Genomic DNA, 24,101 nt, shown 5'->3' with positions numbered 1-24,101 from the left:
ACATTCTTCCATCACTTATTACATGGCTTGCCTCCCACCTCTCCTTCCGATCCTGTAGCGTTTCCTTTGATGGTTCGTTTGATGGACTTCTAGTCCTTTTTTCCCCCCTTCTTTGGTATGCCATAAGGAACCATTCTAGGACCTCTTTTATTTTTATTCCTTATTAACGATCTTCCCTGTATTCTCAATTGTCTTCGCTTCGTTTTAGGAATGATGGGGTCCTAAGTCCGCATCAACTTAGTGTAAGAAACCGTAAAGCCGCCATCGCTTCACTTGTCTTCGCTTGTTATACGCCGATGACCTCAAGCTGTTTTCCTTAGTTTCGCTTCCAATGGGTTCGCTTTCCTGCAGGCAAATCTGGATACTTTGGTCTATTGGCGCACAGTTAATAAGTTGGCCCTTAATGTCATCAAATGCTACTCGATATGTTACTCGCTTAAAACCTCTCGCACCCCTTTCTTCTACTCTCCTGGTGGTTGCTCTCTGTTCTATATCTGAACTCTATCCTCGACCTGGTCGTAACCTTCGACGATAAACTCCGTTTTGACAGCCACTACTTCGATATCGCCAACCGTGCTTCCAAAATATTAGGTTTCATACTGCGTTCCTGTACTGATTTCATTTCGTTCCAACCCTCCAAAATCCTTTTTAACTCCCTCATGAGAAGTATCCTTGAGTATTTTTCCGTGATTTGGTTCCTCTTCCGTAACTGTGATTGTCTTTTCCTAGAGAAGATACAGCGCAAATTCGCCCGCTCGCTCTTCTTTAAGATGAACCTCCCCATGTTGACTATCCCGCCCGGCTCCGTACTTTTTGTCTCTCTTACCTACTCACATCTCCAACAACGTTGAATCTTCCTCGATCTTTGCACTCTCTTTAAACTCTCTACCGGCCTACGGCTGCTCCGCCACTGCTGATATTGTTCTTCGTGACGGATTGGATTTTTTTCTGTTTATTGTCCGTTTAATTAATAACTAAATAATAGCGTTTTCCAATAGAGTGATTACTTTTGCTCCATCTTATATATGCAGTTACGTCCTGGTGGTTTAACGTGAGTACCCGCCGTGTCAGTGTCTCCTCTTAAGACACGGAGTGATTTTGTGACTACAATTGGAACTTGGCTGTCATGAGCCCATCGGCACCAGTTTGTACTGAGAGTAATTTCAGTATGGACCCAAGTACGGCGCCCAAATTGTACAGCAAAACTCCACCCTCGACCCCCGATGAGTCCCGTGCAAATTCAGATCTGATCGCCCTAGTGAGTCACGACCGAAATCAATGTGAATACAGCGTTTCTCGGTGCCATCACGTGAAGGTTCTCTTTAGTCAGTTGGTGTTGATTTGGTTGACAGGATTACTGGTCCCCCTGTTACCACGCAATCAAGAAAATCTACAATTCCAAAAATGCGACTCCACCTGAACGCTTACAAGTACTCTCTATCTCTCTCTGTGCTTAATTTCTCCAAAAAATTTGGACTCAGCCTTCGTCCTCAAAGGGGTTTTTATTCGGTTAACTAGATCACGGTATACGCATGCTTCGCTTGAGCCAGAAACAAACGTTAGGATTGCATTTCGTAATATGCAACATGATTTAAAATTCTGGATAAACAACAACAACAAAGATGAGTAAACGTTTTGTTGAAGTGTTACAAGACTTTCTCTCAAGGTAAATCCTTGAAGAATTATTATTTTAAAATGAGGCAATGGAGGTGCTCAAGTGAGTTAGGTAAGCGAAAAATATATATCTTGCAGACAAGAAAATGAATCTCCCGTCTTCTCGTCGCTGGACAAACAGTTCTAAAGGAAGCGGTTGTGAAGATGCCACGGACACTACAAGATACACAAAATTTCCGAGTTTCTTAAAGATGCCCACTAGATTCTCTTCCTCACACATGAGAGCCTTTCAAATCCCGATCAGCATTTAAATTTCGTCCTTCTTAATCTTCTGCATGGAAAATTCTTTCCATTACGTTTAACACTAACAGAATTCCACTAAATAACCAGCATAAGGGTGGGATTTCTTTGAATCACTTATAATAAATATATTCCAAGCTCCTATTTTGCAAGGCATCCTTATCGTTGAATTACCATAAAACCGTAATTGCACTTACACTACAAATGGCTAAGGACCATTGAGATAAGCCCAATTCACTGTACATTTATATCCATTTTCCACTATACAAAAACTAATTGTCCACATCTCAGGAAAAAAACAGGGCAAGCCCTTGAGATTAAGACCATTACGAGAGCCACTTAATCACGGCCGCAATCAGGAGAGAGAACTTGACCACGCTCCACTAAATTCCTTCAATATTTATGGCTCTTAATTAAAATAACGCTAAACACTCGAGCAGGTTTTCATTTGGCTAGGACTAACCTGGAATGGAGGATTTAGTATTCGGAGGACAGTGTGTCCTGGAATCAGGTGCGATATATCCTTTTCCACTGGAGATGAAAAATGCTGGAGCTTCACATAGGGGTCAGAAAATTTGAGTCCTTTCTCGATTTACTAAATACGATTGAGTATCTTATCTGGCAGATAAAGCATTGCTGATAAACAGGACGAAGTTTAAGTGTATCCTGACAATTCGGAATCATGTCTGTTTCCAGCACAATCTGTAAGGACTCCCAATCTAACTAGCATTAAGTTACCTTTTTTCCTCCCTTTCTGTGTTTATTCATTTTCCTCTTTTACGTTTTTCAGATGATGACGATGGACGTCACCAAAACGGAGCCCACTTCGGGTCCAAATAACTCGACAAATCAGTCGCACCAGCTTTGCGCCGGATGTGGCAAACATATCCAGGACAGATATTTGCTGAGAGCACTCGACCTGCTATGGCACGAGGATTGCCTCAAGTGCGGATGCTGCGATTGCCGGCTGGGCGAGGTGGGCTCAACGCTCTACACCAAAGGCAATTTAATGCTCTGCAAAAGGGATTACTTGAGGTGAGTGAGTGGCCATTGTTGTTGTTCCCCAATAAAATACGACAAGGATTCACGGTGGCATTATGATGTCGGCTGTTGTTGATATTCGCGCTAGGAATCCTTGCCTCGGTTGGGACGTCTGAATGTAGCTTCTCTCGTTTGAGTGCGTTGCTGAACAGGTGGTGTTTGGTGGTTGGAATCTCATTCACTGTTTATGTTTGTTTTCGTAGGTTATTCGGAAGTACCGGCTATTGCGCTGCTTGTACTAAGGTCATTCCAGCTTTCGAGATGGTCATGAGGGCGAGAAACAACGTATACCACTTGGAATGCTTCGCGTGTCATCAGTGTAACCATAGGTAAGATATCCTTTTTGTAACTACGTGTAAGTTAAGGTGTCTTAAATCAAACAAAAAACGCTTGGAGAATTTACTAGGATTTGTCCTTTAAGGTATGGAATTTGATTGGGCGACTGTACTGTGGATTAAGTAAGAAAATATAATTCTGGGAATTGGGGAGTGCAGACTTGAGGGATAGGAAGGTGTTAACTCCTCCCACTTTAAAAATCAGTGTTCCACCGATTGCTTTAGACATGAGAGGAACGGTAGCCTTACAGGGTCTAGGTAACTATAGGATGGAATACCGCGTCCTTAAAGAACTATTGTGCATCTCAAGCAAGCCTATTTTTTTTTTGTGCGTACACGGAGGTGGAAAATCTTAGAAAGACACGTCCGCCGCAGTTCCGCCGCCCGAACGGCGGAACAACAGCGGGCGCGTGTGGGATTCACACCCACTAAAAACCACCCCCGGTCTCTCCAGCCCCAGCCCCGCGGGACCACCATTGAGGTATTACTTCGCGGGGTAGGTTTGCTCTTAGGCACTCATCCTTCTCCCATTTGCGGCTGTCCTCCTTCTTTGTTTCTTCAGCAACTCCTCCTGCATTTGGATGATTGCGGAGCCAACCGTAAGCCACTTCTCCTCGGACTCCAGCATCTCAGTAACCAAGCTCTCCGGGGTCCCGCTCCTGCCCAGCACCTGGTTTAAGCTCCTTCTCTCTATCGCAAATCGTGGGCAGTGAAACATCATATGCTCTGGATCCTCCGGTATGCCATCGCATCTGGGACAGCTCGGAGAATCATGCAACCCAAAGCGGTGCAGATACTGCCTGTAACAACCACCGTGTCCCGTGAGGAACTGGGTAATGTGGTAGTTGGTCTCCCCATGTTTTCGCTCAAGCCACACCCTAATGTTGGGAATGAGCCTGTGCGTCCACCGACCTTTCGTAGACTCGTCCCATCTGCGTTGCCAGAGATCAAGCGATTCTGACCTTGCCGCATGTCTACGCTGTGCATGCCCCTCCATACGTCTTGCATTGTACAGGACACTCATTTCTTTGGCCAGAATGTCAACCGGGATCATGCCTGCCACCACCAATACTGCCTCATCTGATGTGGTTCTAAAAGCACTGCAAACCCTCAAAGCCATCCGTCGGTAAACCGAGTTCACCTGCTTCCGTCTCTGAGAGTTTGCAAGCGCCTCTGCCCACACAGGCGACGAGTAGAGCAGGATGGAGCGCACCAATCCGGCTAGCACCAACCTCCGGCAATGTTTCGATCCACCAATATTTCGCAACATTTTTGCAAGTGCCGTGGTGGCACCGGCTGCCTTTTGGCATGCATACTCTAGGTGTTCCCTAAAACTCAATTTGGTGTCACTTATTACCCCCACGTATTTAATAGCCGGCTTTGATACGACTGTATGTCCACCGACCTCCACTTTCACAGTGTTATTTTTTCTGCGGCACATTATTAAGACCGCTTCCGTTTTCACGTCCACCAAGGTCAGCCCGGCCTTTTCTAGCCAGGACTTTACCGCTCTCACTGCTTCCGTTGCATAAACCTCCACATCTTCTGGGTGTTTTGCTGCAACAACCAACCGACAATCGCAGTCCCCTCTGGGACGGGAAGAGCAAGTACCCCATTGTACATGATATTCCACAACAGGGGACCAAGTACCGATCCCTGTGGTACCCCGGCTGTAACAATGTACTCTTTGGGGCCCTCATCCGTCCCATACCAGAGAGTCCTCTCTGAGAGGTAGTTTTCCACCAAATTCACTAAGTATCCGGGGACACCTATGCCAGCCAACGCCCCTTTAATTCTATTCCAGTTGGCCGAATTGAATGCGTTTTTCACATCCAACGCCACCACGGCACAGCAGCCGCCAGAAATCAGTGCACCTTTTGCCAGGTTTACCACCATGCCAATTGCGTCGACCGTAGAGTGGGGGCGTCGGAAACCAAACTGGCGTTCCGACAAACCATTGCTGGCTTCGACGATGGGCAGGAGTCTGTTGTAGACGACTCTCTCCATCATCTTCCCCATTGTATCCCACAGGCAGATAGGACGATACGACGCTGGGTTTCCAGGTGGCTTGCCAGGCTTCGGAAGCAACACCAACTTTTGATTTTTCCACTGGCAGGGAATATTCCTTCTTTTAGGCACGCCTCGAAGGTGTTGGCAAAAAGGTCGGGCCTAGTCTTCACTGCCAGTTTCAAAGCTCGGTTGGGGATGCCATCCAAACCTGGGGCCTTGTTGTCACCGAACCTACCACATATTTCCCGCAGCTCCTCCACAGTTACAGGCGGTATTATGCCGTCATTTAGCTGGACAAAAATTTGCCTTCTCCTATTTTCGTGGTGAGGGAACAGAGTGGTAACAATCTGTTTCAGGAGGCGCGGACAGGTCACCTGGGGTGATTTCCGCAGCCTTTTCATCACCACTCTGTAAGCCTCGCCCCAAGGGTTTATGTCGGCATGGTCGCACAGCTGTTTGAAGCAGTTCTTTTTGCTCCTCCGAATGGCTTCCTTTAGGCGGCCACGCAATTGCTTGTGTGCCTCCTCTCGACCGTCGCCACCGGGTTTTCCCCTGAGCCTCTGGCAAAGCCTCCTTGCCTGAAAACATGCGGCTCGCAAACTTGCGATTTCGTTGTTGCACCAGTAGTTGGGTTGCCTACTGGGGAGCAATCGCCTTCTGGGCATGGTAGCATCGCATGCTTCCGTCACCCATTGAGTGATCTGGGTGGCTTTCTCTCCAACCGTACCATTCAGGGATATGTCGGATTTGAGCACCGCGGAAAACGTGTCCCCCTCGAAAGCTTTCACTGTCCAGCCAAGCATAACACCCGGCATTCTGCGAAAACTCTTTTTCGAGCTCGATCCGCCCTTGATCTCTATGCAGATTGCCTGGTGGTCGCTGTGAGTATAGTCCTCACTGGCATGCCAAGCGATTCTACCGGCTAAAGTGGCACTCACGTATGTCAGGTCCACTATAGACCCCAGGCCCCTGCTCCGAAAAGTGTACGAAGACCCAACATTCGCCAGTACCACGTCCAGCTCCGCGAATGCTTCGAGGAGAACACGTCCCCTGACATTAGTTATCTGGCTGCCCCATTCAAGAGCCCACGCATTGAAATCCTCTATTATGATCGGCCAACGTCCTCTTGCATCCAAAACAAGAGCAGCAAGCATTCGCTCATACTCGACGAGTGTAGCGCTGGGTGGAGCATAGCAGCTGTAGATGTGGATGCCCTTCACCTTCGCTCTGATGAAGCCCTCCTCCGGGTGCTCCATTATTTCCTGGAAGGCTTGTTCTCCACAAGTCCACAGCGCTGCTTGGCCCGTTTGGTCTTTGACCCAAACACTACCACCGTGGTTTCGGTATGGTTCACTTAGTATGGTCACATCGATGTTTTTCTCGCGGATGGTTTGCGCGAGTAGATCCTGCGCCGCCTCGCAGTGGTTGAGGTTGATTTGTATCAACCTCATCTGCGATTTGTGCTAAGGGCTCTCCTGTATTCCGGGCACCTGTTGCTGCCCGCAATGTGCCGATGGTCCACACCCTCCTTTCCTTTGCACATTAGACAATTTGGGTCAGCTCCGCAGTCCTTGCTGGTATGGCCTTCCACTCCGCATCTCCTGCATTGCTTTGACCTGTCATTTGGGCTAGTGCATGCCTTCGCAAGCCTATAACCGTCATCAACTTTAGTATATTCCCTACTTCCAGATCTTTCAACTTTGCATCTGATATTAAGTGTTCTCCCGGTGCGCAAGTAGTCCCCCCCAGTCCCAGGACGTGTATAAAGATTTCAACACGCTCCGCACAAAACCTGCAGGCAGTGTCCGTAGATATCCCTAGCTTCCCTAGGTGACAGTTTAGCCGACAGTGACCAGTGAGAATTCCCACTATGATTCGGAGGTTCTTTTTTGTGAGGTTTAAGCAATCCTTTATGCGCTTGAGTCCGCATTCCCCAATAAACACCCTGGACTGCTCCATTCCTGGTAGGCCCGGCCAGCATAGTTCCCTCAAGGTTTCCTCTTCATTTCTTAATGTCATAGCCATGAAACTGTTTTCGATTCCACAGAAGGGTTCTGGCCTGTGTAAAGACGTCCCTGCTCCCTTCTTGGCTAGTTCGTCCGCTGCCTCATTGCTTTCCAACCCAGCTTGTCCTGAAACCCAGAGTACTCAGATCTGTTTGGACGAACCGAGCGTATTCAGTCTCTCAAGACATTCCCATAGCAATTTAGAGTTCACCTGATTGGACCTAAGTGCCTTGATCGCGTTACATTGGATTCCCAATCTGTTCTACTGGGATTCGTTGTTATTCCTTTTATTTCGGAATTACCTTCAATGTCGAATTTGATTATTTTATGATCAGACATAGAGGGCTCATCCGGTAACCTCCAATTACTGACCATCCCGTTCATTAGAGTGTTTCCAAGAGTTATATCTAGTACCTCCTATCTAGTGCTGGTCACAAATGTTGGAGTGTTCCCTAAGTTATATATTTCTAACTTATTGCTAAGAATGAATTCAAGAAGGTATTCAATTCTTCGATTCGTGTCGCTGTTTCCTCAGACTTCGTGATAGGCGTTGGCATCGCAGCCGTGGAGAAGTGGTAACGCCCTCTTTTCACAGTACTTGACCAGTTTAGCGACTTGTTCCGAATTTCGTCTCCTGGGAAGTATCCTGATGCCACGACTCCCTCTCGAGTGCCCTTTCCGGCTTTCAATGAGATTTGGATAGCCACAAGGTCCCCGGTTAGGAACTCTGAAAGACATATGTATTTTAAATTACGTTTAAGAATTATGCAAGCTCTTGGTTTTTCACAAAATGAGTCCCAAATTACCTGCATGCTTCCTCCGGTACACCCAGGGCTCCTGAGCCAGCACTATTCCAATGTTCTCCTTGGAACTTGCCCTTGCAACTACCGCAGATGCAGCTTTCGCATGGTGGAGGTTTATCTGGTCTATCTTAGTACTGGCCAATGGCTCCGTTATTGTTTGGAGCTCGTCTCCACTGTCAGAGTACCGCCTTCCTCCTCCGACATGGACCCTTTCCTGCGCGTCTATGTCCACCCTGAGCCCTAGAAGTCCTTGGTCTAGGTCGGCCAGCTTCTGCTCATCACTGGGCAGCAGGTCGACTTCTTTGGTTGATTCAGTCCTTTCCGCCTCTATGGCTTTCGAGACTTCTTCGGTGACCTCGGTATGCTTTTCACCCGGTGTCTCCCTGTGCATATGCACGGATATGTTGCCAAATCGATAATTGATATTGCAACTCCGACGTTTGATTGCCTCCAGAGATCGGTCATCTACCCCGATCGTGAGGAGTTCACCTTCTCCCTCCACCTTGCTTCGGAAGACTCTCCATAGTCGTGTGTGAAGATCATCATTCTGAGCGATCAGGTGGCCCATGAGATCTTCCGTCTCTATTGTTGCGGCTTTTGGGAGAAAAATTATCACCATGTGTGCTCCTGGTATATCATCCTCAGCATATGTTCACAGTTCTGCTCCTTCTCACCCTGGTAATTTAGGAACTATGGTCCTAATTCACTCTGCAGTATCTCCCGTCGCACAGTCCACCAGTATATGACCTGGTCGAAAGCGTATCCCGGTAAACACAAGTTTCGTAGTCCATCCCTTGCACATCTGCCTGACGACAAGGTCTTCGATGGTTTCCTGCTCCTCACGAGTGAGTATTTGCTCGGGAAACATTTTCGGCAGTGTTGACAGTCGAATGCACTTGACCGCACTAGCATATGTAGCTAAAGGCGGATTTCCTGAGTCTTGCCTTCACCCCTGACCTGCCCGGGTTTTCTCCCCTCTTGGGTCCAGGTTTGGATTTTTTGGGAACATTCCCTTCATGCGGGCTAATCTCTGCTGCTCCTCGCTTTCTGCTGCTGCGGTAGAGATGGCTTAGGTTCATCCTGAGCCTTCTTAAGGGCCTGTTCTGGTTTCAGGCCTTCCTTCAGATAGCCCAGGTACCATTTAACAGACTTGCTTTTACTAGTCCCTGCTTTTTGACCAGTGGCGTTTGTTGGTTGTTGTCCACGTAGTATACCAATGTTGACCTTGGATCCACTGCTTGACGTCCCAACTTCTCCCTTCTTTGATGTAATCAGCTGGCTCTCAGTATTTTGGAGATGTGCCTCCGCCTGATTAACCAGTTGGTGTGCGGTACGGTGTCCCGCTTTATTGGTTGTAGTTTTTTTTTATTACTGGTACTCATTTGATTCCCACGAGTATGGGGGTTAGGAGGTCCGTCGTGCCATAGCCCCCTGTAGCACGGTAAGGTCTAACTTACTCACTGAGGCGACTAGGTATCAGTGAGGCTCCGTTCGAATACAGTCAGTTACCCCCGACTGCAAACTATTCAATGGGCACGGTTCGCATGGCATCCTGGATTGAGGGAGGTGTTTTTCGACTCCCTAGTCTAGATCTGTAGCGTTTTGTTAATAGTAGGGTCACCTTGTACAGGGTGTGGCTATCAACACTCTCTAGCAGTCTTGATAGACGAGAGGCTTGGCCCCTCAAAAGCCACACATCGCCCTAGACAAGAGACAACTCACCCTCAGAGAGAGATAGGTTGGCCCCAGGGAACTATATTCCGCGTCAGTCTATCCTGTAGTGCACTGCTTGACTCCCCATTCGAACATAGTACCTACGGTAATTTGGGTGCGGTTCCTCGTGTATAACGAGGTCCTTTTGTTCGCGATAGCTCGCGCACGATGAGATCGCTAGCTGTCTCCAAAAAACATTAATTGGGGCTTCGCAGCACGGTATAAGGTCGCTGTTATCCCCAAGGGCGCTATTTTTGGTAGCCCCTGTGTCTATAAGGAACTTTAGCGCCTGTCCTGTGCATCTCTGGTGTTATACTCTAGGTATGGAATGATAGAGTGGCGTTCGTCATAAAATTTATGTCGAACTCGTCTTGGAGATTTTCAACATGTTCGGTTTCGGGTTGATATTCCCGTGATTGGTACTCCTCTGATTGGTGTTCTTCACATTATGGAAAATACTCATAATTTTCACGAGTTTAAAGGTTGTACAGTTTCTGCTGCTTCCTAGGATATTGTAAGGAGCTGTCTGGTTGCTTGCTTGTTTGGGAAAAAGATGCCGCGTTTTGATGGACTTGTCTACATCCATTGGAACTGGTGGTTTGGGCTGTGTTGGCCTTGGTGGCGGTGTGCCACCAGGAGAGAAATCACGACGCGGGGTGTTGCATTGGGCATTATATATTTTATTTTTATCCGAAAAATCTAGATAGGTGAAATGAATTCTATTTGAGTTACGCACGGTGGAAATATTTGATTAACTGGCGAAGATATGGTGTTCTTGAAGTTCCTGTTGTCTTCTTCTTATTCTTCAGCCTTTGTCCCGCTCACAAGCGGGGTCGGCTTGTCGTGGTCGGCTTCGCCATTTGACTCTATCGAATGCCTGACCTGGGTGCAATCTCGAGGCTTTCAAATCCCCGTCTAGCGTATCAAGCCACCGTTGTTTCGGCCTGCCTTTTGGTCGTTTACCATCGACTTCGATGGTCAGACCAGGCAAGTAAATTCTCGTTAGCACGAATTACGTGACCATACCATCGAAGACGCCTCTCTCGCAACTTTTCCACGAGAGAGGCGTCTTCCTGTTATGTAGAGAAATATTTCTAAAATTCAGATTTTGGGACTCAAGGAAAGAAGCACATGCCTTGGGCAAGGTTTGTGGCTTTTGTATGACTAGCATTTTGGACCGATCGCCATTCAGTGCCCTTATAAACACGTCTTAAGCCCTCTTACGGTAATTTTCTGCCAATACAGTAAGTGTTTCTTGAGAAACAACAGGGAATGAGTGGACTGAAAGATTGGCCAGGTAAGGCTTTTGGCAGCCCATCGGTGAATACAGTCGGTGCTTGGCTGGCGGCTGTCAGGGGCGGAGTCTGCTAGCACTACCTAGCAGCCGCGGGCCTTAGATGGCGAAGGCTTACGAACTGTGCCAAGTCAGGGAGAATTTGGCCCACTAATAACATAGCCCGATCGACAGAGCGCCTGCGCCAGACGCGTGCAAAAGATTCAAGATTACGACGGCCTGCACGGGGCACTGGGCCATAGGGATCCATGCCGCCAGGCTCGGCATATCCTACAATTCGCATTGCTGAAGCTGCCGAAAAGGAAGAGAAACCCTCATGCAGTCAGACTACAGACACTGGATAAACCATTCTTTGGGGACCCCAGAGAGATTTCTAGCTGATTTCTTTCCTTCATAAATGCTACGGGCTGGCTCTGAAGATTCGAGCCGGCTAGACTCTGCCTGTCTGCTCTCATAACAGCAGTCACGGTGTTAGGAGTTTGTAGCATCAAAACGGTGCAACACAACGCTGATTGGGCTCCCCGGAGCGGCCACTGATACCTACCTACCTACCTCTTCTGTTTTAATTTCATTTATTAGAAGCGAGAGTTGATGGTTCACGGTCGCGTAGAATTCATCAACACCCATGCTTCCTTGAGTCATGGCATGAAGTTCATGCTTCAAAGTCCTTACATCGCGTTTATCGATGTAGTGAAGCGATAGGCATTTCTTAGTACTAGGCCAATCATCGTCAAAGATGCTATAGGAGATAAGTGCAGCATCTGCTGGTCCCCGTATTTTTTGACGTATGTGCTTCAGTATAGCCACCAAAAATGGGTTTATTTCGCATAACATTATAGTGAGTTATTATTGCCTCGACACTGTGTACCCAGTTTGGTTTACTGGGAGGAGCCACAGCTCCGAGCACTCAGGCGATTGTTAGGCCCATAGTACTATCCCCGTAAATTGCCTATTCAATGACTTCCCGCCTACAGTATTCGCAGGCTTTAGCGAATCTGAGAACATTCTCCAGAGGCAGAGAGTGTGCAGATTCTTCATTGAAGAAAACCTTGCCAAGGTGTCTTCGTCTGAGATCTGAGGATGCCGGGCAGCTGCATAAAAAGTGCAGGGCCGTCTCCTCCTCCTCCTCACATTGGCTGCACACTGCCGAAACCACTACCCCAATCTTTTCCATATGGTAGTTTAAGGGGCAGTGTCCCGTCAAAAGCCCTACTAGGGTTTTCATGTCCCACTTCTTAAGGGACAACAAAAATGCCGCTCTAGTGGCCCTAGGCTCTTTCACAAGGATTTTCGCCTGCCGGCAAGAGCCCAAATTTCACCACTCGCCTGCGTGAATCCTTGCAATTTCACCCTTCAGACAAGACTTAATAGTAGAGGGTCGGATTCTAAGAGCTGGTTCTGGCCCCACCATTGCGGATCCATACCCTCGACGAGCCAGTTTGTCAGCCTCCTCATTACCGGCGACGTTAGAGTGCTCCGGCAGCCACATCAGGAATGTTTCGTTCAGTTGGCCAAGTTTCAGCAGCACCTGATGACAGCTCCACACCAACTGGCTTGATATGTCGTTGCCATTTAGTGTTGATAATGCCGCCCGGCTGTCGGAACAGATTCGAATGGTGCGACCCCTCCACTTTTGTCGCAGACATTTTTCTGCTGCCAATGGAATGGCATATATCTCCGCCTGGAATATGGTCGTTATTTTTCCGAGGGGCCGGGCGAGTTCTATAATCGGATTCTCCGAGAATACCCCTGCGCCCGATCCATCCTCCGTGACTGACCCGTCGGTGAAGATTATTAGGTCTGTAATCTGAAAAGACTCATGGCCACTTGTCGACCATTCTTCTCTTTCGGTGATTACGACAGTGTATGTCTTTTCAAAGACGAATCTCGAAACCATTTGATCGGTCGGCATCAGGGCTACCGGATGTTTTTCAAGGAATTTCCAGATAACGCATGACCGTGTGATTGGCCGCCTTTCCACGCCTCAATGGTATCGAGCCTATATGTGTCGTTGGCTGCTTTCCGTTCCACCTCCAAGTGAATGGGGGTAAATTTAGGATAGCTTCAAGTGCCGCAGTCGGCATAGTACTCATTGTTCCAGTAATACTTAGGCAACCAAGTCTCTGAATCTGCGTTACCAGCTTCCTGCTGTTAATAAAGTTCAGTCTTGGCCACCAGACGATGCATGCATACATCAAAATGGGTTTTATTATGGATGTATACATCCAGTATATCCGTTTAGGTGAAAGTCCCCAGGTCTTACCTATCGCATTCCTACAGCACCAGAGCAATCTGCAGGATTTCTGATATTGTTCCTGGATATGATGCTTCCACGTTAACTTGGAGTCTTGACTGTTTGTCCCAGCTCGATTTCCACCCCTGCTAAGGTGGGTAGCGTATAGCTGCCCCATCTGACGTTCCTAGTGAACATAACTATCCCAGTCATCCTAGCGTTCACCGTAAGTCCATTGCGGAGGCACCAGCTGTGGATTTCATGCAGAGTTGCATTCAAGCGGTCACATACTGTGTCCGCAAACTTGCCGGTAATTATTACGGCTAGGTCGTCCGCAAATGCTTGCGCGAAGACTTTTGTCCTCCAGGAGCCACAGCAGGGTATCCATTACCAAGAGCCACAACAGTGGAGAGAGAATCCCTCCCTGTGGGCAGCCCCTGAGACATCCTGCTTCAATGGACTTCTTGCTGACCGAAATGTGAATTTTTCTCCACTAGCCGATCTAGCATGTGAAGGATCCAACTAATAGCAGCGGTTCGATTGCATGCTGTCTTGCCGCATCACAATTTGCCGCAAATGAGGCATAATTGAAGGCACCTTCGATGTCCATGAATGCGCCTAAGGTGTATTCTTTTTCGGACATCGGCTTCTCAATTTTTGCCGTAAGTTCATGGAGTGCTGTCTCCGTGGATTTGCCTTTCTGGTAGGCGTGTTGCCTATGGTGAAGTGGCCACTTAGGAATGTGTGTATCCCTTATGAACCGATCTACTAGTCTTTCTAGTCCTTTTAGCAGAAAGGACGTTAGGCTGATCGGTCGAAAGCTTTTTGCGTCTGTGTAGGTGGGTTTTCCTGGTTTGGGAATGAACAACACCTTCACATCCCGCCATTTAATTGGAATATACCCGTGTGCTAGGCATGCACGGATATATATTCCGAATGTGTAGACCCAGGGCATCCATTCCTTCTATTACTAGCGCAGAGATGATGCCAGCCGGACCTGCAGACTTGTATCTATGGAACGAGTTAAATGCCCATTTCACTCGCTCCAGTGATACTACTTTGCATACCAGATTCCAGTCTCTTGGTAGAGGGCTGTATGCACCTGTTGGTCCCGTGATTAGATTTTGGATGCTGCCTGGGAAGTGTACTTCAAGCAAATGATTTGCCGTTTCTTCATCGCTTTCTGTGTACTTCCCATTCTGTAAACGTAAATAACCCAGTTTCTGGCTACGTTCTTTGACCAGAATCCGCTTCAGCTTTGAGGTTGCCTCAAGAGAGTTAGTCTCTTCGCAAAAGCGTCTCCAAGATGATCGTTTAGCCGATCTTATGCTCTTCTTTAGAGCCTTCTGTGCCTCTTTATAGCGATTCCAGCTAGTGCTTGATTCACCCTTCAGAGCACGATTGAGGAGCATCCTTGTCGTTCTCCTCTGCTTTGCCAAATCCGAGTTCCACCATGGTGTTTTACCCTTCTTTGGCATCTTGGGTGGACAGCTTTCTTCGAAAGCTTCTCTCATGCTAGTTGTGATCATCTGGGTTGTCTTCTCAATTCCAGCAATGGATTTGATGCGCCTCCCAGGGATCGTGACTCGGGCGTTCAATTCTGTTTGATACATTAGCCAATCTGTCTTCCTCGGATTCCGAAATGGAGTGGATGGAGGTAGATCCATGCCCATAACGAAATCAATGCGTCTGTGATCCGAGAGTGTGATATCGTTTGATACTCTCCACTCTCCGATCAGAGCCGCGATGTCAGGAGATGCCACCGTGATGTCAATGACCTCTCGCCTGACCACGTTGAAGAAAGTGGGTTCATAACCCAAATTAAGGATCTGCAAATCGGTTCCTGCTAGATACTCCAGTAGTCTCGATCCTCTTGCATTGATGTTCGAACTTTCCCACCATATGTGGTGAGCGTTGACATCACATCCTGCTATTACCCCCATGCCTCTACTTTTGCCATATTGGATAGTTCTGATAAATGTTCCACTGGGAACGTCTTCTGCGTCGTAGGGAAAATATGCAGAGCATCATAGTATCTCTTTATCTCCTTATTGACTTTTTATGGTTAACTTAGCCGATCTGGTGTCGCCATCACATAGGTCGTTAACCAAATTAGCCTGGAAGTCTTTTGAGACTACCATACAGGAGCAGGGTCGATCGCTTCCATTGGCATACAATAGGTCAGCATATTGAAAGTTTAGGCCCCTGAGTTCCCCACCAACAACCCACGGTTCTTGTATGAGGTATGAGACTGTGTACCTAAGACAGGTACGGGACCGGGTTGTCGTCAAAGACTTGCAAGTCTTTTACAGAATCAGGAGGTTTTTTGATCGCTTCTAAGTCCTGTTCTGTGTTATGGCGTGCTAGGTCCAGTTGTCGTTCGGGAGTAGTCTGCTGAAGACAGTCCCCAGTTTTATTTTCAAGGATTTCAAATCTTCCCTCCAATTTATTGATTTGCTCGATTTGAGCATTAACCGCACCCGTGAGTTGCACCAACGTTGTTTGAATAGACTCAATCGTTGGCAATCTCATTGAGAGGGTTGAAAAATTACGTTAACATTTAAAATGAATTCATGATTCAGCTAATTCAGGCGTACATGGAACTTCAACTCCGCGAAAATGTAGCAGAATAATTGTCACTCCCAAAAATGTGATTACGGCTCCAACATTCCATTGCTAATCTGATTACTCCGCAAAGCTGGATAGCGTTCCCTGCATGCTCATCCGAACCCGCAATCATCGAAAAACATCCTCCTCTAATGCACATAATTCAACTAGTTCCATGAGATTAGAACGAACACACACATACGATTCGCTGTTCCCATCGTCCTTGCCTCTAATGAGGTAATGTTTAGCAACCAAAAACGCAAAATGTCGGAGCAATTTACATTAATTACAGGCATTTATTGCAGCCCATATAACGCGGACCAACCACGCATACCTGCTTGTTACGGATTAAAGATTTTAAAGCACCACAAATTGATGCCTACTAAACGAGGCTGTGCACCAAGGGTGTAAAATTGAAGCGCTTCCTCTCATAAGATTAATTAAAAAGGATTTCATCACACTTCCTTTTACTAGGAGGAGTTGGACGGAGTGCAGAAGCAGCTCTCCCAGTGATTCCTCCAGTCTCCGTCGTGCTCCACAGGCTCTTGCTTTGCGTATGATTTCCAAAACCGAGCCGGTATCCTTGCTGCCGTGTAATATGAGATCCTTTCACAGGACATTTGTTTCCTATTTTCAACTGTTTTTCGTAGCATTGTGTGTCGATTTATACAAAGGAGTCGGACGTGGTCTACGAAACGATAGTGGAAACTTCCATACGAGCCTAAGCAAGAGGAGTCATCTCCTGTCCTTGGTGGTGTGGTGTCCTTGTAGTGCTTTTCATTTTCTATGTGATATTTGGAATTTCCGTTGGCCGCCTGTATCCAGACAATCGGATAAAATAGATGATGTTGTTATCTTCTTCTCAAATATGCAACACCCGTTTCCTGGGCACCAGTCAACGAGTTGAAGAGGATTTTTCTCCGAGTTGCAATGTAAAAAATCATTACATGAAATCCGACCGCATATTTGAGGGTTTTTTTTCCCTCTAAGAGGGGTTTTGGACTATTCTGCAATACGATGCGGTAGTTTTTTCTGTCATCGCCCTCTTTTGAAGGGGATAAACGAAATTTTCCTCTTCAGTGAAACAAAAAGTGAAATAATCAAAGGACAATGAAAAGATAACCAAACGAAGCATTTTGGTGTCGTTTCAAAGTAGCTTCTGTTGTGCGGTAGCGATAGTGAAGCAGCAACAGATCTGGCGGTAGACATGTCAATCAGTTGGATAACGGGATAGAAATGGAATGCAAGGAAAATGAAAATGAGAAGCAAATTTCGAGAGCAATTACTTATCAGGACTCTTTACTCTCTGAAGCCCTAATAGCTTACTTAATCAAAGTCACAAGAAGAACAATCATGTTCTGCTATTTTTTCATAAAACATTTCCCTTTCACCGACGGGCGAGTCAATCATAGAAGACAGATCGGGCTTGGGGGTATTTTCAGAACCCTTGATTACATATACTCGCCCTTCCTCTCGGGAAAATGACGATCACATTCCAGACGGCGATATATGCCACCGCCCTTAGGTATTACTTTAGCTAGGTCTCCTCTTTTCTATACGCGCCGTTCGTTAACGCATTTCTCTGGCCCCTTCCGCTTTTCCCACTTTACCTCGGACATTTATGATCATGAAGTTGATCGTATCCCAATTCTCCTGACATGCAGGCAGTCTCAGGACAAAAATTCCTGGTGTTAGCATTTCACCTAGAAGTCCCTCTAAATTTGTCATTGAGATGACGAATAGCGCATCATCTGAGACGGTTCTGAAAGCAGAGCATATCCTTAGGGCTGTTCTTCAGTAGACCACACTCAGTTTATATATGTGCGTTACATAAAATAAGCAGGGCGGTTTCTAAAACTGGGGATTCAACCTGAGTTTCACTCAGAGTCATTTTGGGGACTCGTCTGTCTGTCTGTCTATTTATCACATCCACTTTTCTCAGAAACGGCTGTATCGATTGGCATGGGATTTCGTGAGAAGAGTAGAATTGTAAACGCCCACGTATGCAGTGAGTGACATCGTTCTACCCAGGGGTACCTGAAAAAAGCGGGACCAATTTTGTTTATCGAATGTAGTCATATGCGGTATGAAATGAAAGGTGTTGATTAGTACTTTCCGAAGTTGGTGTCGGTTCTGACATTAATCGTAAGGCTGGCGGGAGAGGCTAGAAAGTGATAATTTCTTCAACATCCGTTGATCCGGTTTTGTGAGCCATGGCTGGGTTGTTTTCACTGCAGCGAATTGCAGACACCCCGATTTGCATCGAGGTCCACCAATTTGATATCTGTAAAAGCTTTCTGGCTTCCTGAGCTATGCCATCGCTCCATCTCAGGCAGCGTCTGCCTCGTTTTCTTTTTCTACCATAGATATTGCCCTTATAGACTTTTCTGGCGGGATCATCCTCATCCATACGGATTAGGTGACCCGCCCGGAATTTATCTTATACTTTATTTGGAAGAACAACTTTTCTCAGTCTTTTTCTATTTTGAAATACTGCGTGTGAAGTTTTGGTCACGTCACTCAGACACACTTTGGGGAGGGATTGGTTGTTTTTTGTTACTTCCTTCCAAGAGAAAAGACCGATTCTTAGAGGTTTTGGAGACGAAGATTTGGAAGAAGGTATCACAAAATGAGAAAAAAAAACTCGAAAGAAAAGCTGGCCTAGTTGTTGCAAATTTATAAGTGACGGCGCCTCGTCCACCTTCCCATGTTACATAAGCCTTTTTCACGAACAAGGGCTGACTGAAGTTTATTTGATGTTCAAGGATCCTTCCCTAGAAGGTATATTTTTTAGGTATAGAGTCTCAAAAACAAACACAAAAATATTACCTTCACAATGAAGACGGATTTTGGATGCCAAAATGATAAATAGGGCCAGGAAAGTGGAGTTTGACATCCACAGAAAAACCACCCACACCCAACGAACCATCCCGATAACCTCATTCATGGGGTAAAAAAATGGCTCTCTTCAAGTCCATGATCCATCGAATATACGTGGCCCCGCTAAGTGAGGAACACTTCGAGGACGAGAAAGAGTACATCCTCGGCACCGCTAAGATGAACGGCTACAAAGAAAAACAGTGAAGCATTTAATGAGACGAAAGGAAAGACAACTGAAGAGGATGGAACTAACGCACCTAAGCCTACAATATCAAGAAAACTCAGAGGACAGAAATAGATTTCCCTCAAGGGCAACGCGTTACATTAAAAAATTAATTTAGAAAACATACTCGGTGCCGATACCTACAAGGAGGCAACAACAGCTAAAATAAAAACTGGGTTGCCCAAAAGGCTGTCTGCAAAAGGATGAGGGGAGTGGGATCTACAAAATCGATTGTCCGGAATGCGACCAGATCTATGTTGGACAAACTACAAGATTGGCAACCACCAGGATCAGAGGACATTTAGGGGAAGCACGGACTGTATTGAAGAAAGGACGAGCAACGAGCGGAATAAAGTTGTCAGTAGCCAAGCATATGGTAAGCGGGAACCATAATATCACCATAGATAACTACGAGAATTTTCAAATAAAAGGACTTCTTTAACTTAGCTTGTAAGCGAGGAGGAAGGGAGCAACTGTCGCCCGAAATATCGAAATATGCAAATAAAAACATTAATTAAAAAATAATCTCGTCGTTTCGTTGAAACACAGGAGAATCAAAAAGTTCAATGCTGCAAACCAAACATACTGGCCCAGCCTCTAAATTGCTTTGTTCGGTTACCCACGTAACGAATGGCGGACACCCATTAAATACACCAATGGCTCAATTACCGTCTATACCTGAACTACCAGTTTGACTACGCTTGGCCCACACTATCTTAGATTGGCTGGTGCTTTTAACATTCCCTTGGGATGTAAAAACTTCTTGGGCAAGCAAAATAGGCACCAATAAAGCGATTCATATTTTAAGTGGAGACTCGAAAAAAATCGTGAAACCGCCCCCATTTCGTGTCTAGGGCCCAAAATATCTTCTCATCTCTTTATTTAAGGGTTGAGAGCGACTTAGGATAATTCCACTTCCAACTTACAATGCCTGAAGAATTGAGAAAGAAACTAGGACCTGAAACGATTCTGCTTCGACTTATAACGCAATTTTTTGTTTCATTATGTTCGGAGTTCCTAACTAAGGCAGGTCTAGATACCGACATTACAGCCTAAGTTGGGCCCTGAGTTTCTGCATGTTTTGCTGGCCGCAGCGATTGGATCACTCATTTGACGCACACTGCAGCCCAGTTCGATGAAAGCTGGAACTTCGAGATTGCCAAAGGAGGAGGATACGGGTTCTTCTTACTGATTTTTACTTACGAATCCAAAGGATTTTTTTCACGACTCTTTTTTGAAAGGCATTTGTCAGTTTGTCTAGCATATAATTCCATAGGTCTTATTATCTTTCTATAAACATTTGGAAATATTGAACTTGGATTGACAGTCGATATGAGCGAACATCGATGATGCCGGTTGTGACCCTCTTTTTCTATGAGAATATGGTCTCTTTGATTGGTCAGTCCAACGGATGATGCCAACGTTTTCTTATCAATGTTACGGTATATTTTTGACCATTGATCCCCCGCATGCTCCTTTCTCTTTCCCAACTTTTTTATCAATTGATGGGAGGTAGTTATATGTTAATTTTAGGATGCTATATGCAACTCCGATGTCTATATAACGTTAAAGTCGTGACTCTACGATCATGGAAGAAATTAGCCTCAACAAGTTTCGGTGGGCGGTCCACTTTATCCGGGTGGACGAGGAAGGTAAAGTATCTATGACAAAGCAGGCCCTGCCTTTGCTGGAGGGATGGCGTATGCTAGGATATCAAGCATTTGTTGGGGGTAATTAACTGAATGATCTTGGCTTGGCTTTTAGGCCTTCAATTTTAGACTACATAAAGGTGATGAAGCTCTTTATCTGTGTCATCTTTGTGTTCAGTTGATGTATGAGTATATACATACACATATTGAAAAATTTCGTTTTGATGCGAATGACAAATTCTTGTCGACTATAAACATAACTTTGAATTCTCAGCTACCCGAAGTTTTCCCATTTTGAAGACTCCAATCTAGTGTGATAACGTAAATGTTGTATTTTGTCGCCCGTTCAAAAAGTGTTTTCTTCGCCACTATTCTGTAAGTTGCAGGACTATCCTTATATATTTCTGGTACAAAAGCCATGGGTTCGTTTTAACAAAATCTGTGGTGTTGGATCAATCAAGGGGATAATCATCTTCAATCGAGACCGAGAGCCTGCGTTCTGATGACGAAATTATTAGAGGCAATCATGCTGAGACAATTCTGTTCCCAGGGCCTTGTTGCGGTCAACTTGGAATACCAGGATAATGGTAAGAGAAGAAATGTCATAGTTGCCTTTGCTAACTTATGCTATGATTCTTTGTATCCTCCGCCGATGCAAGAACTAAGGGATCAGGTATTGTATGCAGAATCAAGTGGCCTTGAACTCTTAACAGGCTGTGATGCGAACGATCAGCATATTTGTTGGGGCAGTAGTAAATGCAATCCTAGAAGAGAGAAGCTGTTTGATTTTATCACTTCAGCTAGTCTGATGACTGCGAACGTAGGGTGAGCCCCTACGCTTAACATCATTTTTGCTGAAATGTCTGGAGAGACTGGTTATATTCGCGAGAAGGCGCTAAGGTCGCACTTACTAAATGGAAACCAATATGCTTACCAACGTGGAAAGACCTGTGAGTCTGCTCTTCACTCTTTGGTTTCAAAGATAAAGGAGGTAGCTCTGAAAGGTGAGCACGCAACAAACAATGGAAGCGACGAAAGGCTGCCCTCAAGGAGGTGCACATATCTGTCTGTGGAATTGTCGAATCTGGATTTTTGGGATCTAATTCGGCAGAGACCGGAGACGGACAAGTTCGAAGAAGTGATACAGATGATAGAGGAACATCTAGAGCACCCTACTAAGGAATCGAAATTTTATAGATAGGCCTGTTTCCGAGGACCCAACGAGCTATTCTCCATTTTCCGAGTTACGTAGTCGTGCGCAACAATAAGAAATTATGGTGGAAGGACGAGTGTCATTTTCTTGAGGTGGACTATGATTTCGTCGAGGGCAGAAACAACTCATCAGGTGCTGCTTCACCTCTGCCCTGGGCGCAATGGATTACATATTAGACTTCAATTTAACCTAAAATAGAAGTGAGAACGGTCTGTTAGTCAAAGAGCTCTGGAAGAAAACCTGAAAGAAAAACCTCCAGTCTATGCTGATAGTCGGTGGACAGAACACAGAGAGCACACACACACACAGAAGAAAGCGAAAAAAAGAAAGGGAAGGAGGAAATAGAAGGGAAAGGTAGCGGAATATACGAGGTTGGAGAAGCTTAATTGCGGCTGCTGGGAATATTGAAGGGGGCAATACGAGGGATTGTACATGTGTTATATAAGATGGTGTTGGAAATGTCTCTAGAGTTATTTTCATTTCGGAATATTCAGAAAGCATAGCGGAAGAGCCTTCCTTTCGAAAGCGTAGTCGCTTCCTTTGGTCTCGGGGAGAGTGGTACTAGAAACTTGAATCCGCCGGAGACAGAGGATCTTTATACCATATAAGTTTCACATAACTACTAGTGTGACTTCTGTAGAGCATAATTGGGCGAAGAGAGTAGATGGCGGAATTTCTCCTTAGGGGAGTCATGGCCTCTGGGAAGGAAATGGTATTTGGATTTGGCATGATTGTGATGTTAGAAGAAATTAGAAAGTGGTCTAGGTCAGAGCGGTAGTTGGAGCGCAAGAAAGTTGCTTTAGCGGTACTAAAGTGGAAAATGTTTCGGATAGAGGAAGGAGAGGTGAATTAGCGGTGGAATTGGTGACGATTGTGGTTTGGGTTTTGGCCAACCCAGGAAGGGTGTTTGGCATTCAGATCTCCGCCAATGATGAGTGGCCAGGATTTGGCCACGTCGCTGGAAGGAGCAAAATAAGATGATGTTAAAGAGGTTAGTGGAGTCGAAAATTTGGTTGGGACAGTAGATGCCCGGAAAATATACTGCGATTGAGGCAGTTTCAATGGATATGAATGTGATTTCAATGAATTTATAGTGGTCCACTGGAGGGTAGTGTTGAGTGCAATAAATTTGTTTGAGATTCGGATTTCAGTTCAATCTCCATTTTTGTATTAACGAAGTTTGGTGCGATTCGGGGCCCGCTTTTTTTTAAGGCGAGCTCGTGGAGGAGAAATTTCTTTAGTGTGACTTCATTGACGGAGAATTTTTTGTGTGGGGGGTGACCACCACTGAGGGAGGGATCTTATATACCTTAGATGCTGGTTGGCTGGTGTTGCTGGTGAATGCGTTGAGTGGCGATCGGGTCTGGCGGATAACGCGAGTTTCTTCTTTTTTACACGGACGAAGTTTTGGACCTCGGTCGTGGAGATCGGGCTCCTGCTGAATGAAAAAGTGTTGAAGCCGGTGCCGATGTCTGATTGGTGTGTTGATGTCATATTTGACTCCGTAGCCATGAGGGACTGAGTTTATGCCTGTCATTTGCTGTCAACTTTCGACTGTGCGACTGTCACTGTATTCCAATTAAATACCCCGCCGACATACGCTATATCCTACTTTGTCAGTCTGTCTTGCGAAGGTGGATGGACCCTTTTGATTCTTCAGTTCCTTATACGTCATTTATCAGGACAGTGGCAACTACAGGGATACCTTAATTAGCTGTCGAATTTCGGGCATATCCATTGAAATGAGTTACTTAGAAATGTTCGAACAACTTCTATCTCTAGAAACGATGGCGATATATTATCTTTGAATATTCTTCTCAATTCTGTCAATACCACTTTGAAGTCATCATATTGTAATTTCTGCGATGGCTTTTGCTTCTCAACTAAGTGATACATCCCTCATGCTTCCCTGCAATAATATATTTCCACTCATTTATTGATTATTCCCACATTTGTATCTGCATCCTTGCCTCACATTCGACTTTCTTATCATATCCCTACGAGCAAAATAGACTCCGATTCAGTTCCCAAGCAGAGACATATTCCCGCAAGCTAATTGTCTTCACTAGACCGAATCATTGGTCAGGAAATTGCTTCATTTAAATCCATATCCTAGAGCTGTGTGTAGGTAGCAGGCCTCATGGTATTTATGCACATATTAAAAACATGCTCACCTCACA

The 24,101-nt window shown here is 45.8% G+C and overlaps 1 protein-coding gene across 3 annotated transcripts in view; it reads left to right on the top strand.

Moving 5' to 3' along the window:
* LOC119656610 (LIM domain only protein 3) overlaps positions 1–24,101 on the top strand; it is a 315,382-nt gene that overhangs the window by 279,145 nt on the left and 12,136 nt on the right. For all 3 annotated transcript variants that reach the window (XM_038063047.1, XM_038063049.1, XM_038063048.1), the window contains 2 exons: positions 2,705–2,949; positions 3,159–3,284. In XM_038063047.1, the coding sequence (XP_037918975.1) occupies positions 2,705–2,949; positions 3,159–3,284 (371 nt within the window). The remainder of the gene's footprint in view (positions 1–2,704; positions 2,950–3,158; positions 3,285–24,101) is intronic.

This window comes from Hermetia illucens, chromosome 5, assembly GCF_905115235.1.
Source record: "Hermetia illucens chromosome 5, iHerIll2.2.curated.20191125, whole genome shotgun sequence".
In the NCBI taxonomy this organism is placed as follows: Eukaryota; Metazoa; Arthropoda; class Insecta; order Diptera; family Stratiomyidae; genus Hermetia; species Hermetia illucens.
Note: the sequence above shows the minus strand (reverse complement) of the source record. Positions and strands in the feature narration are given on the sequence as shown.